Raw genomic sequence first — 16,760 nt, forward strand, 5'->3', positions numbered from 1 at the left:
ATTAGTACTTTAAAACTGCATAATTGCTTATTCCTATTCTGTAATTTTTTAAGAAATAGCAATAAAAGATAAATGGTAAACAAAGCTTTTTTACATTTAAAAGTAAATAAATGAATAAAATAATCCCCTGACGGTTACACTATCTAGACACCTTTACTTAAACCTCTACAAAAACGCCAAAATGAAATTTAATTCTTATTCAAAGAAAAGGTGTAATGAAATTTTAATTTATTACTGAATAATTTAATAGATATAGACAAAATAAATAAGAATGTCAGTGACCCATATGCAAAGCCTGAGCAACAAATTAAGTAAAGAAAAAAGAATCTCAATACAAAAAGCCAGACCTTGACAGATGTAAATTCTATATGTATAGAAAGAAAGATTTCAGACGCTTATTTATCATTTGGGATTCGGAATAAAAGCACAACAAAGCTGCAAAACACAAAGCGCATATATACAATACTATGGCATTAAACCGAATGAAACTCAATGACTTCACGTAGTAAATTGCTTGTGATATCAGCGCGTGAGGGAAATAACACATTCAGTCTCTAGAACAAAACCTGAACCGCTATTTGGTTCAAGCAAAGCCTTATTCATAAGTCTTCAGACAAATGCGGTGTGGTTTTCATTTGCCTTTCCCCCCTCTTTTTCTTTTCTTAAAAGCATTTAAAAAAAACATTGTGATCAAATTATTTTCGGCAAAATATAACTAGGTTTCAGAAGCATAGAAGACATTCATTATCGTGGGCTCATTCTTTATTGAAAACATATCCTTACCGAATTCTATATTAGATTCGCTTCCATCGGAGAAAAATACTTGGCAAAGATGACAAATATAATGCAATTCCGTTACATCCAGTATATGCCGTATGAAAGCTACGGCAGATTTTTTCTTTTTTCCGCCGAGCTCTCTTACCGACTGAAGGCGGACAAGAAATACGAACCTGTCCCAACAATAAATCTTCAGAGGAACGTTTTTAACGACTGCGGTGGCGAAAGCTGTCAGAAGCGGGGGATATTTTTAACGACAGATCAGACAGATTGATATCTGTTCAGCAATGAGTCATACATTCCTCGCTCAGGTGAACAGAATCGGGTTTTTAGTCAAGGTAAGGTGAAGGCGATAGATATGAATCCCAAGTCGTGGAAGCTCCTATGACAGATCATTAACAATAGATTCCCAGCAGAAGTACCGCTCGCTTTCACAGCCAAAAACAGCGCAGAACAACATTCCTTGGATTGGAGCTCTTGGTAATCTCGTTTAGCTCGAATAATTGAGCGAATCCTTTGGTTTTCGACGTATCTGGAAGGTTTTAAAAGTCCCCACACGAATTGAGCGCGTCCAGCGCCTCCGCTGCGCGAGGCTCTCCAGGCACATACGGGAGCGAGTGTTCCGTGAGCGCGCGCTGAAGTGCGCTTCAAGCGGCCACTCCGCTGGGTGTGCTGAAAAAAACATGCACAGGACAAGACCAAAGCAATCGATGTATGAGAGGCGGAGTTTATACCAGCCTTTTTTTTAAGAAGAAGAAAAAAATAACTCGTTCTAGCAGACATTTATAAATGTCAGAAAGACTTTCAATGCAAAGAAATACTACCTTTTCTCCTAAACCTTTTCATAGATGCCAAAGTATTAGGCATATTGTACAATGAGCTGTTCACAAACACAGGGATATTCAACCTTTACAGACCCAAAGACCACCAATATAAAACAGACTTGACAACTTGCCCTTGACTTTAAAAAAATGCTTTCATTATATAGCCTTCTTGATCCTTGCTTTAGAATATCACAGTGTGGTTTAAAAAAACAAAAAAAACAATAATAATAAAAATATATATATAGCTAATACACTGTTAGAGAAAACAAGAATTAGCATTTTCTGTAAAGCTGCTTTGAAACAATATATATCGTGAAAAGCGCTATTCAAATAAATTTGAATTTAATTTGTGCAATTGAAATATTCACACAAAAGCACAGTTATTGAGGTGTCGCCCTTGTGACAATTTCATCCTTGCACAACTAGATGAGATGGGATCCGACAGTTTCTGAATGTGTGTTCAAAAAGAATGATACGTCTGAATCTATTCTGCAAGTGTGTCAAATTCAGTGCGATCAAATTTGCTCAGCAGTCAAATCAAATTAATGGGCAAAAGTGTAAAGACCAAGAGTAAAGGGCACAAAAAAGAGAATAATTTCCTAAATGTTTTCAGAAAGAAGAATTGCACATCTTGTGTTTTATTGAGGGCTTGACCTATAAACTGTGCAGACAATGTAATACAGCTTGACTGAATCAAAGCCATTTTCTCACCAAGTTATTCAAGCTGCGGCTGGCCTTAATAAGAACCAAATGAATGGCATATTTTAAACACTAAAACAGTGTTGCAAACTAACCAAACAATGTTCTTGTTTTGATTTGACCAGTGGACAAATAGTGTAGACTGCTCCATAAAGCATGCAATGTCTGCGGTACTTCTAGGAAGTTTTTGCATGGAATGCAAAGCTTGTAATTATTTGCAGCTGATTGTGATTATAGGTCATCCCCTTTCCTACACACTTCCTATTAAAACCATCAGGCATTCAGAGAAAAACAATACATGGAATGGAGAGATCATGAATCAGGCAATGTAACAAATGTCATGCTATCTTTTATCCTGATTAGTTTATTGCACTGAAGAATATCAATTAAATCTTGTAAATGACTACAGCATCATACAAATATAATTCATAAAAAAAGTTCAATCTCGGTGCCAACGACTTGAGGCCTTTGAGTTAAGCAAGGGTGATAATGCACTAATAAACACACTATTTACAAATGTGTACTGTATCTTTGTGAATCATTGACTACGTTTACATGCAGCCAATAACCCGTTCAAAACCGGGATATTAGCAATAACCCGGTCGCGCACGGCCATGTAAACACCGGCAAAAACCCGGATATGCTCATATCCCGGTTTTTAAAAACCCAGATATTATCCCTGGGGTACCCCTTTTCTAACCCGAATATTTGGTCATGTAAACGCGTATCGGCATATCCCCATTAAAAGGAACATTGATTTGTGTTCTGCGCATGTTCTATTCGCAAGGAATCTTGGTATTTTGAGTATAGACGGCGCATACAAAAACCCGCGTGCAGTATACCGGAAGTAAACAAGAAGTAGAGGTAAACATGGCGAGACGCAGCACAGCACCACACTTTTGGAGCGAGGAGGAAATCGCAAACAAAGGCGATCGCTATCTGCCGCGAACTATTCATTATCCGCGTGCTGCTGCTGTTGTTGTTGCCTTTGGATACAGGAAGAAGAATCGGAAATGACGCACATTGCGTCTTAACGTTGTCCGTACGTCCAGACGCTAACCGTGCGTCGCCGTTTACATCGGGATATTGCCAATTGATTACAAATTCCATGTATACAGGAGTAACTCTCTCTACTCACGCATGTAAACGGGTTATTCCGAATGTTTCAGAAACCCAAATAGTGACCTTAACCCGACCATAACCCGATATTTGACAGCATGTAAACGTAGTCACTGTTCTAAACTCTGAAATGTCATTTTGAAAGACTCAGCATTAGAATATGTTCGTGAAGATGCAAAATTATGTTATGGCACTAAACACCGAGACAAACAGTGACGACAATAATAGGTTTTCACTTTGCCTAGGGAACTCTTGGAAAATATGTCTATAGATCCGTAGGCATTTTAACTTTAGGCATGATCTACGGAATGAAGGACACAACTGGAAATTCAGTCATGTAAAGCTTGAAAGAATGATTCGACAGTGTAAGCTGGTTTGCAACAAAAAGCACCATCAAACGCACATACGTTCTGAGTGCTATGAAGACAAAATCTGAAAGAAAGCGGCGAGACCAAGCTAGGGAAAGAGATGGAGAAAGAAAGAGAGAAAAAAGGCAGAGTGAGGGAAAGACGCTCCAGTTGCCTCAGGTTGCCTTTCAGCTATCTTTCCCTGTAGATTCATCTGTCAGAGCTCAACCAAGAGAGAGACAGAGAGTGAGAGAGAGAGTGCAGGCCTCATTGGACATCTCATCCTCAGGCTTAACAATCCAATATTGGTTGTTGCCGAAGATAATTATGCCCCTCTGATGATGGAACACCTTGGGCAAGTTACAGCAATTTGCATCACCAAACATGGCAGATCAGCATAAAGGGAGGAAGGTTTAAAGGGATAGTTCACTGAAGAAATTAAAATTCTGTCATTACTCACCCTCATGCCATTCCAAACCATATGACTTTCCTTCGTCTGTGGAATGCGAAAAGGAGAAATGTCATTGCTTTTTTTTCAATATATGAATTCATAGTTTCCCACATGTGTTACGCTTATAAGCACAAATATGTATTCCAAGTCTCTGAAAGACATACAACAGCTTTGTATGAAGAACAGACCAATTTTTAAGCCGTTATTTATTGATATTCTTGGCCTGCACGTGACTAGCACTCGAATCAGTCAGACTTGTGAAATGAATCAACTGGCTCATTAGATAGAACCAGCTCAAAAGAACAATTTATTCATGAATCAGACTTATTTGGATCACAAGTTCAAATCAAGTTGCACATTAAAAGCTCACTAGAGGGCAAGAATATCAGTGAATACACAAATTAGGCATCAGGAGACTTGGAAATACTGTAGCCATATGAATCACTTTTATGGTGTTTGTCGTTTTTGGAGCTTTACAGATGGACTGTCATTGTATAGAAAAAGGAAGAGCAAGACATTTCTCCTTTTATGTTCCACAAAAAAAAAACAGCATATGATATGATGATGTAAATAATGACAATCACATGCATGTCTCAATTCTCTGTCCTTTTTTAAACCTCCTACCACTTTCCCTCATTTTAAATAATGTAAATGGTAAAAAACAATTCTACGCTGACAGATGAGGTCAACACTTCTGTACTCTCCCAAACACCTTTGCATCTACTTTACATGTCTTCTGTTTGTGTCATTCAGAAGAGTTAAATGAGTTGTTTGGATATGTGTGTTTGGAAAGACTTAGCCTATTGAAAATGCGTTATGAAAGGACGTTCACTTTAACTTGTGTGCAAATAAATAAATATATAATACACGTGTGGGGCACAGAGCGTTATTTAAAATTGTGGCTATAAATCACTCAAATCAGCATCTGAAATTCCATGATAGAAGCCATTCCAGATCTCTGCTCTGCAAATACAGGAAGTGATTTATCAAAGCGCTTACACAAATTTTCTTTAATCATTGGTTAGTGTTTGACCACATGCCTGCAAAATTATACTTTTTGAAGTCGCTCGGCCTGTTGGCTAAAGAATGCGCGAGATTATACCATACGTTCCACGAACCTTGTTTCATAATGAATGCACACTCGACAAGTACAGCGTTTGGAAATGTAAACATTTCAGAACCACGGTCTTTTAGAACTTTGCAAGAACTTTGAGACTAAGCAAGAACCACCAAGACTAGACATTTCTGTGGTGGGGAGAGACTTTCACAACAGAAGAACTCAGAAAAGCAGCCTAACATAGTTATCGTTCACATGAATATTTATAACTACTCATGAGCGATTTCTCATTTTCATCCTATTTTTCTGCACCATTACTGCAACCATTTAAAATGGATCAGAGAGAGAAACTAGGAGCGAAAGAGAGAGTCTGGGGAGAGAAAAAAAACAGTGGCATTATTTTTCCATAATAAAATTTCCCTGCCTTAACAAGATAAAAGTAAATTGCGCACTGACTCAGAAAGTGTGAAAGGCATTCTAGAATGAATTTTTCATGTGCATTGATAATTTAATATGTTGTGGCGCCAATTTATCAGATTTCCGTGTCGTTGCAGCTCTTTTTTTTCTGAGGAGAATAACAAGGATATGATCTCGCTTTCCGAGAGCTTTCAGAACAATGTCACAGAAAAAAGGTGTTCACAATGATTGGATAAAAAAAAAAAAAAAAAAAAACTCCTCAGAGAGACTTAATATAACTTGCTCTCATTTTCCTACTACTGAACGCACTAACAAGGCGACGAGGCGGACTCAATTGAACAACATGTGTTCTAAATTCTTCACATTATTCATGCAGGCTGGAATGCTATCATTCCATATGGAGAACATCCAAATTAGATGCCCAGGTAAAATGCTCATGGGACTTGCGTGGCATGCAAATGTGGAACAAAACGCTATAGATCCAGCATCGTCATTCCAGGTGCGGATACATTATGACACGCGTAAAGACAAAAGCATCACAATGTTCTTCACGGAACGGAAACAGTTAAAGGAGTCTGGCTGCGCTTGTGGCTGAGGATGATAAAGTATTATTTATCATGAGGAACAGCTACTGGCCCAGCGAAGGGAGAGAGGGAGGTAGAGCAAGAGGTAGAAAGATTAAATATAAGGTTACCACAGCTAGGACCTAATCTATTCAGAGACAAATGCCGGGTCTCTGAAGCACATTTGTTGTGCGCCCCCGAGGTTTAACAGCCGGCATTATGGTTCCATTTCTCATCATTAGCAAGCCTACATCAATGTCCCCACTAAGGGGTCAGCTCTGGGAATAGATCCAAGGGCTGTGTCAGGCCAGGGAGAGAGAAAAAAAGGGGAGGGGAACTGAGAAATGTCTTTTTCTTTGTGCGCGTGTGCGTGGGGTACGTGCTGTGTGCCATCTCTTATCGTACTACGAGGGATCCATATGGTTTTACATCCTTGTGTACATGAGTATTTGCATAAGCCACTTTGCATGCACGTTTGACACAAATGAGGGGAAGAGGCAGAGTGCAACAGGGACAAAACAAACAGATAGAGGGATGGAATCAGTTGAAAAGACCGAGACGCAGAAACGGGAAAGACAAAACACAGAAAGACAGGAAAATCAAGTGTGATGTATCTGGCTGCAGCACGTGTGCCCTCGCCTACCATATGCTGCGGCATTTCACGCTAGTAGATCTGAATACGGACACAAGCATTTCAGGGTTTTTTTTTCATCCAGCAACCCTGCCTTTCTCCACCGTGTTAGTAGATATGTTAATCCGCTGGCATTCATCTGAACTACAGCGACTCCGGAATAGTTCTCCAGACCCACGCGTCAGAGCTCCAACCCAGCCGCGGGCAGCAGATGCTCCTGCAGACTTACCCCAGCCGCAAACTGGGCTTTCAGGCTTCCCACTGAGAGCTTCCCTGCCTCCTCGTAGAGCTCCAGAAGTGTATAATAAGCCCCCTTGAGGAAAAGTAAGGGATGGAGAAAAAAAGAAGAAAAAAAAAGACGTGTGGAAGGTTTAAGAGCAGGAAAACAACGGCGTGGTTACACTGGAGGCTGCATTAGCACAGGACTGGTTTCTGATGGGCAGTTGGAGTTTGTTCAGCTAAGCAGCGGTTACTATGTCAATACTGTTATTCAATTAGAACTCAAAATCTATGACTTCACCTCTGTTTTCTACAGCAAATTTTTTTGAAAAATAAAAATATCTACATGGATGGATGGATGGAGAATATATATATACACATACACACACACACAAACACATATATATGCATTTGGCGTGCAACGCAGTCAGTCCTACTAGCTAGTTTGGCGGGTTGAATTTTATATATAATACAGTATATCGATTTTTCGTCTTTTAAAAGGGAATCTGAAATAATAAACTAAGTGCAATATATTATTGATTGATTTTGATTTTTTTATGCATTTCGATATTGAAATATCTGAAACGCTTCCAATACTAATTTTCCACAGAACAGATACACAATCTCTCCGACAGTGAGTTGACACACACACCCTCCTTCCCTTCATCGCTTGTTTCATTTGCTCCGGATGAATATTGTTGGTGTTACAGATCTATATATATATATATATATATACACACACACACACACACACACACACACACACACAGGCCTATACGCACGCACGTATGTATATATGTATGTATGTATATATGTATGTGTGTATATGTATGTACACACACACATACACATATACACATATATATATATATATATATAAGTGCTGGGCAAAGATTAATCGCGATTAATCGCATCCAAAATAAAAGTTTGTGTTTGCATAATATATGTGTGTGTACTGTGTATAATTATTTTGTATATATAAATACACACATATGCATGTATTTATTTAAAGGTGCAATGCGCAAGTCTCTGAGTTTTTGCAGAACTATGCCCCCTCTGGCAACAAGCGAAACTGCAACCAGAGGTGTGCACGCTCATTCCGTCCCGAATCCCTCTTATTTATTTTACTGTACAGGATTATAGAGGCAATCGCAGTGATCAGAGAAGGGCTCATTCAGCCCATCAGGCAATTGTTTAAGCATGTATGGGTTAGAAAAACGGGTATTTTTAACATGAAATGTTGCGCATTGCACCTTTAAGAAATATTTGCATGTATATACTGTATATGTATTTATACATAATTTATATTATACATAAATATAAATAATTTATATATAAATAAAATAAAAATCTTAAATATATACATGCATATGTGTGTATTTATATATACAAAATAATTATACACAGTACACACACATATATTATGCAAACACAAACTTTTATTTTGGATGCGATTAATCGCGATTAATCTTTGCCCAGCACTAATATATATATATATATATACACACAGTATATATATATATATATATATATATATATATATATATATATATACACACAGTTCTTACTAAGAAGGAATATTTTAATTTACAAAAAAGAATATTCCACACATAATATTCCATCTATCCATCTTGTAATATATTTAAATATTTCATCATCAGAACAAAAGTCATTATAACTTCTTGTTCCATACCCATTCCGATGAATTTAGTTAATTCAGTGAACGATTCATCAGACTAATTAAAGTATTTAGTATTTAAGTATTTAAGGTCATAGTCTTTTTGAATGACCTAGAAACGGACTACAAATTTTTTAATAACTATTACATAGTTGATTCTAACTTTAACCTGTAGGGATGACACCACTCAAAAGGGATAATCAAGTGGACCACTCAGGTTGTATTTCAAATATAAAACCTACTGAAATTAAACACTTTTCATTTTAACAAGTTAAAACAAGAAATCAAGCTTTACAAGGAAGATAGAAAGGAAAAGTAAAGTTGAAGAAGAAAAAAAAAATCCTCCAGTGAATAACAAATCAACAGCAAGCAAATTAAATGAATTGAGTTACGAATATCACATTACGATCATTAAATTAAATTTACGACAGTAGATTTCAAATCGAATTACCGAATACAAGCCAGCTGTTTACAGGGCCCTGCTCTATGAACCGTAGTTGCAGACTCGGAACACCAGTCGACCTCGGAAACGCAACATAAACAAACCGCAGGGTCAGCTAATCAAATTCAGGTGAACTGTAAATTCTGTGTTGACAAAAAAAAAAGAAAAATCATGAGGAAAAATAAACACTTGTGTAACAAGCTTTCTGCACTTAGCATGTTGCAGTGGGCTCAACTTTGCAGGCGGGCTGCATTATCCTTCCCCAATTCAATCAGCAGCGAGCAGCAATCATGCCAGGGATGTGAATCCCCTATTCAAGTTTCAGTTTTTCATACAAACCATGCACAGCTTGTCCCTCACATTCCCTTTGACGTTTGTCTGGAAGAATAGCCTCTTTATGCTTATTGCATTCAGAGGTGGTGGCAATAGCATGACGCTAATATCAATAAAGCAGTGGTTGACTCCAGCAGCCATGAAATTTGAGTCACTTTCTGTGCATTAACTGCAAAGTGGCAGATTAAATCACCCAGCAAATGATATACAGTCAAACGAGGCCATTACGGGAATGAAGCATGGGGCGGATGCCTCTCATCAAGATGGTGGTACACAAAGAAAAAAAAGAAGAAGAAAAAAAATCAAAAAAGGGAGGCAGTTATAGACATGACAAATACTGATGGAGGCAGTTAAGAGGCTTGCAGTAACAATGCTTTCAAGACACTTATGTGGAGGACTTGCTGAGCCACTCCTGAGTCGAGTATATGCCATTGGACAGATATATTTCACAGATGATGCTTGATCAGCAAAATGCTTATTGCTTACTGCAAAGATAAAGCTTGATGCATTAGTTAAGTGATAGTCAAACCCCAAAATATTGCAATACTATTTATGTTAAATCAGAGAGCCCGGTCAATATTGCACACCTACTGTAAGAAAATCCCATTAGCAGATGCTAGTCATGCAGGCTAAACGATCTTATACTCTGCTGCCAAAGAAAGCCTGCTTGCCGCTGTCAGAAGGATCCGCGTTTATATCTATTAGCACTTTACCTTGATGCTTTCAAAGACTTAGCATCTCAAAATGTATGTCTACTCTTTTCTCAAGGCCCATTAGACAAGGGAAAGAGTCTTTGACTGGGGGCGCTGAAGCCTATGAACGGTTAATGTAAGTTTAACAAGAATCAAGATGTTGGCTTAACAAGAATCAAAGCTATCCTAGAAGGAATAAAAAGACGATATCAAATGGGCAGAGAACTGTCAATTTTCCTGCTTTCCACTCTTTCATATTATGATCACAACACTGCAGACAGGGCCAGCCCAGGAAGTTGTGTTGCAGTCCTATTTTAGTATTTTTCAGTACTTGTAGTAGTACTGGTGTAGTAGGGGTGTAGTACTTAAGTACTTTTTAACCTAGGTTCATTTTTAAAACACGTCGACAATTTTGCAAAATGATATTCCATTGCTTCTTGCACGTTTTGTGACACTTTCAAAGTGAAATATCCAGTGAGCGCTGCTGAAATTACATTAAGTTTTATCTGATGAACATGAATCTGACAACGTGGTGCTAAAAGTTTAATGCTCTATCACATTTACTGTACTGTCTACACTAAACCTACCCTAACCAAACCAATATTAACAAAAGCAAACAATGCTTTTTAGCCTGGTTTCATGAGTCTTTTAGTTAGTTTCTTGTGACTCATGCCCAAGCGTTCCACATCGCAAGTGCCATGGCTGTAGCAGATGAGCGATCGAGCAAGTTTGCTATGTAAGAAAAGCCATACATATGGAGCTGTTTATGTATGCAGAAGTCAAAATGTATTAGTTTGCAAATCATGCACTATGGTAAACTTTTTTGAGGTCATAACATCAGAATAATCATAATTTGTGTGAAAGGGAATCAAGGTTGTTGGTGTTTTACTGCCACTGATGGTCATTGTATTCGTATGTACTGTATACATTTTTGGATTTAGTAATCACTTACTAATTTTTTTTTTGTTTTGTTTAAAATGATACCCAATTTCACAACATTGTTGACATAACATAAAAACACCATAAAAACAAAAATTCTAAAATGACTAAAAAATATGATGTAAACATCTTCGCATTCCCATTAGTTTCCATTGTAACATTGTCTAAACTGGTGCTGACTGAGTTTGAACTTTTATTGAACCTGGATTATTCCTTTAAAAACTGCACAACATAGATGCATCTCCTAAGAATTTAAGAGAAAATTACTAGTAATAATCTTGAAAACGGAAGATTGTACAAAGGCGTGGAATTCTCTTTTCCCCTGAACTTCTTTTTCTCTGGTTTGTTAGGTCATATCAAAAGGTTTTAATGCATTTTAATGAACACACCCGTTAATCTGCTATGCTTTTGTGCAGCTAATATGGATTAGCCTCTTTTTGCATGCTAGCGTTGCCAGAAAAGACTCTCTAAATCACTCCCACGGCCATGTTTTCCTTCCTCCTCCATCTGGACACAAGCCTGACATGACTTTTATTCCTCTTTTTCTTGTGGGACCAACCCTTAAAGACCCCAGACACTCATCTGAAAGGGGGGGTGCCCTTGCCAACCTCCTCCTCAAATCCATAGGGATGGGGGGATGAGCAAGGAGACGAGAATATAAAGAGGACAGAGGGCAAGAGGGCCTTTTCTCTAATTAGTGCTACAGAGCCCAAGAGACAAGGGTTGAAACAGTCTACACTGAGTTCATATTGGTCCTTTGTTTCTTTGTTCCATAATGTATTACCCAGAGCTCCGAATGCACAGACAAGCATGCCTGCCACTAGTGTTTTATTAATATGTGCAGAGACTACACACACACACACACACACACACACACACACACACACACACACACACACACACACACACACACACACACACACACACACACACACACACACACACACACACACACACACACACACACACACACACACACACACACACACACACACACACACACACACACACACACACACACACAGAATATAAAAGCAAAGAGAAAAACATACATACTAAAAGACCTCTGCCCACAAATACATTCATTTATAGATGCAAACACAAAACCTATAGCTAATTTATGTATGTACTAGGGTTGCACTAGGGTTGTCCTGCATTTAAAATGAGGTAGCAAACATGATGCGGAATTGCAATTAAAATTTGAATAAGAGGAAGCAGAATTCAAAGGAATTGCAATTCAAACAGACAGACAGACATAGATAGATAGATAGATAGATAGATAGATAGATAGATAGATAGAGACTAGATGGACAGATACAGACAAACAAAGACACAGATAGACAGATTATAGAAAAACAATTATAGAAATATCACACTACTGTACCCTATTCCACTCATACCAACTAAAAATATCTAATTAATTTATCCATGGTATGAAATATTAAACAAAACATAATTGTTTTTCTTTCTTGCCACTCCGTATGACCCCATTCACTCACTGTCAGCAGCCTAGGGAGAGTCACATAATGCCTAGCTGTCCAGCAAATACACTTTACAGGTTATTTAAACTCTAACACACTAAAAAGTGCAGCCATGCTGGGAGGCATTAAGCCTGTCTGATACGCACGTGAAAAAAGGAAGAAAAAAACAGCAGTCGACATCTGACTGTGCTCGAGGGGATTGAAAACGTTATCGGTCATATGTGAAACCACAGCTCTGATAAAATAAAAAAATGTGACCTTGCAAAGAGCTTTCTTCCCCTAATGTATGATGGTTTATTTTTTCACGAACATTTGCATTAAAGGTGCTGAAGAAAACGTATATGTTTTATCAGTTTATTTCACAGTTGAAAATTCCTGAGATACCTAATGTTCACCTTGGAAATGTCATGACATTCCTTGATGGTCATGGGACAACCATCTGCATGGTCAGGCCCACATGCTCCTATTTTTAAATAAGACATGACCAAAGTGGAAAATCAAAACTTTCAATTAGTTCCTTATATAAATATGAGACAGGATAGTCTAGTGGTAGTTTTTATTTTGAAGTTCACATAGAAGTCTTTTAATAAGCCAAGCCAACATGCTACTGACCTTAGAAAAAGTACTAAAAAATTGAAAAAGTTTTGCGCAAAAAGATTAGCAGAAGGTGCGACCAAATGTGAGTGGGTGACTACAGCCATAGTGTTTTAGACAAACACCTTATTTTAACCTTAAAATCCGGTTTTAAAGTTTAAATGGACCTAACACATCTGTGCACTGTTCTTTGGTTCGTAATTAGTTTTTATATATCTATTAGCTCCAAAAAGTGTAGATATTGTGGCCCTTGGTGTGCAGAAACACAAGAAAGCCCAGTAACCAAAGCTTTGTAACATCCGTGAAACTCCAAAGGAAACCTATCGTAGGTTTTCTCTTAATGTTTACACAGTAATAAATTTTGATGCTTTCATAATGCACAGAAAATGGCAAAAGCAGCAGAAAAATTTACCACTGCACACTATCACAAGCTACCATAACCTACCTAATAAGAAACAGGAAAAGAAAAATCTATTCCCTAGTAGCCTGATCATAAAGACAAACAAGCATTAACCCAGCTGTTTTAAAAAGCATCAGAGTTTTATTTAACATCTTAAACCTTTAATTGGAGGCTAAGTTATTTCCTCCTTGAGGAACATGGAAACCGCACACCCTCTGCTCTATAGCTTTCCATATCGAGAGAGGCTCGGAGGAGCTCCCCATCTGTGATTCTAACCAATTGAGCTCAAGAGGGTGCAGACCCCCGTCCCGGCAGCCCTTGACAATGGCCTCTTAAACTGGGCAGGGAGGCTAACAGGACTGGAAAGGCCCTGTCAACCCTTTCCCCCCTGGGGTCACACATGGAAATGACTAAGGCTATTTTTAAGCAAGGCCACGGTATGAATAAAGGAATAAATCTTGTGCTTTAACTAATAAGAGAGGCCCTCCTCACCTTTAGGGTATGTCTGAAAATTTAATGGTGACCATTTCGCCCTTATTACCCCATCCGCTCCCTCTTTCTCTGTCTGGAAGTCTGTAACATCCCACAAAACAGGAAGTAGAAAGCATTCATGTAATTGCTTTTTGAACAGCTTCAAGTCTGGGTCCCCTGGTGGTCTGATTTCTCATCTTACCTCTTGCTCTCTCAAAACAGATGTGAACACAGGCTAAAATTTAGATGATACATTACATTTATGCATTTAGCTGACACTTTTCCCCAAAGCGACTTACAAAGGAGGAACACTGGCAAAAAGCAGTTCGTCACAGCCTTAGCCTTCAAAAATGACAAATAAACATAATAAAAGTAGTCCATGTGACTACTTACAAGACAAGAGCCAATGATGCCTGGTACACACAATGTGTCCATTAGATTTATTAGTCTACTTCTATTTCAAAAACACTATTGAAATATTGTCTCGTATTGTATAATAAATCTAATGTACACTTTGTTCTTACCAGACATCATTGACTGTCTCGCAAGAAGTCATATGGACTACTCTACTTTTATGATACATTGTGGTATGATAACTATAAAGATAACCTTTTTATTCTAAGCACACTCTGCATGTTTGTTGTCTGCTGCTTTAAATGCTCGAGCTCGAAAATACAGTAATATCGTGAAATATTATTGCAATTTTAAATAACTATTTTCCATTTTTATTTATCTTTAAATGTAATTGCAAAAACTAAATATAGAAATAAAATAAAAATCATACTGATCGATAGCAGTTCCCTTAAATAACTGCTTCAAATTTCACATACAGTATCTCTAAGACCATGAAACTCCCAATAACATACAGAGCCACAAAACCTGCGCAAACTGTAAGCTTGCTAAATCCGAAGGTTGCATGTGTAAATCTAATCTCATTCGTTTGGAGAGTACAGTGGCCTGGTCTTCAGTCTGAGCACTTTATGGCTCTATATGCCATTTCACTTCCCATTTATTCAGTTGCAGCTGCAGTACTCTCCAGAGGAAGTCACAACCCTGCAGGCTCAGTCTCTATACCTTTCATCTGATTTATACCATAACTCTGCCCAAACACACACACAACTTCCAAGGACGAGAAGTGCATCATGGTGAGAGAAAGGCCAAGGAAGAGAGAGAGAGAGATTGTACATGTTTACAGAGCTAAATCAATAGAGGAGAGGACAGGAGAAGGTTGAGTCTAAACGAAACATCAGTTTTGGAGGACTGACTGTGTTGTCTCCTAAAGCTGCAGTGTGTCATTTTTAGATGTTAAAAATATTTTCTTCCATCCCAGTTTAACGTGGAGGGACAACTAAATGTCAGTCAGTTGTAAGCTGATCTCCCCTAAACACGGTTCTTTCAACATTGCTCCATTTGTTTGAGCAGTAAGATTGAGTTTTAGGATCTGTTTGGAAACAACAAATGTTTTTACAATTCAGTTTTGGTGCCACTAATAGCACAAAAATTACACACTGCAACTTTTAGGTGGGAACAGGTGGAAATCTTCTTTGTGTACTCCTAACAATACAGTTGATGAAACACAGAACAATGCAGTTAGTCCTGAAGGAGGAGGTACAACCCTCCTGAGTTCAACCACACAGTTTTGTTCAATGCTTTTCAGGAAAAACAGCCTGGATGGATGGAACATTGGATGAATGATAGACAGAACAACAGACAGATAGACAGATAGACATATAGACAGATAGATAGATAGAAAGACAGACAGCTATGAGGAAACACTCCATTTTCCAAAATGATCTTAAACTCTGAAAACTCTCTTTCTCTCTACACAGGAACATAGAAATTAAAACACTCAAGTATCTCCACATACCCTATCCTGACACACTGATGGATGGCCAGGATGCAGAACCTCTCCCAGTAAGACCATTAGTGGAGTGAAGTGATGTCCAAAGCACCAGTGCATGACTGGGCCAGCTAGCGGAGTGCCTTTATAAATGAGTCTCTGCTGAGAGCGCTGGCTGGACAGCTCAGAGGAAGAGGAGAGGAATACTCGCTTTGGCTCTACACAGCTACTAGGAATTGCCAAACACACAGTGAGGAGTGTGATGCATCAAATTAGTTCCTGTTTTAAAAATGAATCATTACCCTACAAGTGTTTGGTATCTGTACCTACTTTTAACAGAAAATCAAAGATCTTTTTAAAGGTAAAAAATTACAATTCAAATCTTTGACAGTACCACTTGATATGCAATGACGATGCAGAAACCTATGAAACAACACAAATAGCAAGAACAAAGCCCAGTCAAGATACATTTAGAATTTCCCCCCCCATTTTAGGCCTTAAAAACTAAACAAATGACAGTTTTACAGATGCAGCAATAAACTTGATCTAGTTTTTGCCATAAACTAAAACTATTTTACATCATGCCAGCAACTGCAAACCAACACTGAGCAGGATTCTATCCTCCATGAGGTCCATATTATTCTTTATGCTTCTTAAACTAAAACTATTTTATATCATGCCAGCAACTGCAAACCGACACTGAGCATGATTCAATCCTCCATGAGGTCCATATTATTCTTTATGCTTCTTAGAATCCAGATACTATGATTCCACCCTGGAAGTAGA

General features: G+C 38.1%; 1 protein-coding gene across 13 annotated transcripts in view; it reads right to left on the bottom strand.

Annotated features, from left to right (window-relative positions):
• Positions 1-16,760, bottom strand: part of fbrsl1 (fibrosin-like 1) — a 301,880-nt gene that overhangs the window by 58,544 nt on the left and 226,576 nt on the right. For 9 of the 13 annotated variants that reach the window (XM_082170185.1, XM_082170188.1, XM_082170187.1 and 6 more), the window contains one exon: positions 4,227-4,262. The exons of the other annotated variants lie outside the window; for them this stretch is intronic. In XM_082170185.1, coding sequence (XP_082026311.1) covers positions 4,227-4,262 — 36 coding nt within the window. The remainder of the gene's footprint in view (positions 1-4,226; positions 4,263-16,760) is intronic. 13 annotated transcript variants of the gene reach the window in all.

The sequence above is a fragment of the Leuciscus leuciscus genome (assembly GCF_965113295.1).
Source record: "Leuciscus leuciscus genome assembly, chromosome: 5".
In the NCBI taxonomy this organism is placed as follows: Eukaryota; Metazoa; Chordata; class Actinopteri; order Cypriniformes; family Leuciscidae; genus Leuciscus; species Leuciscus leuciscus.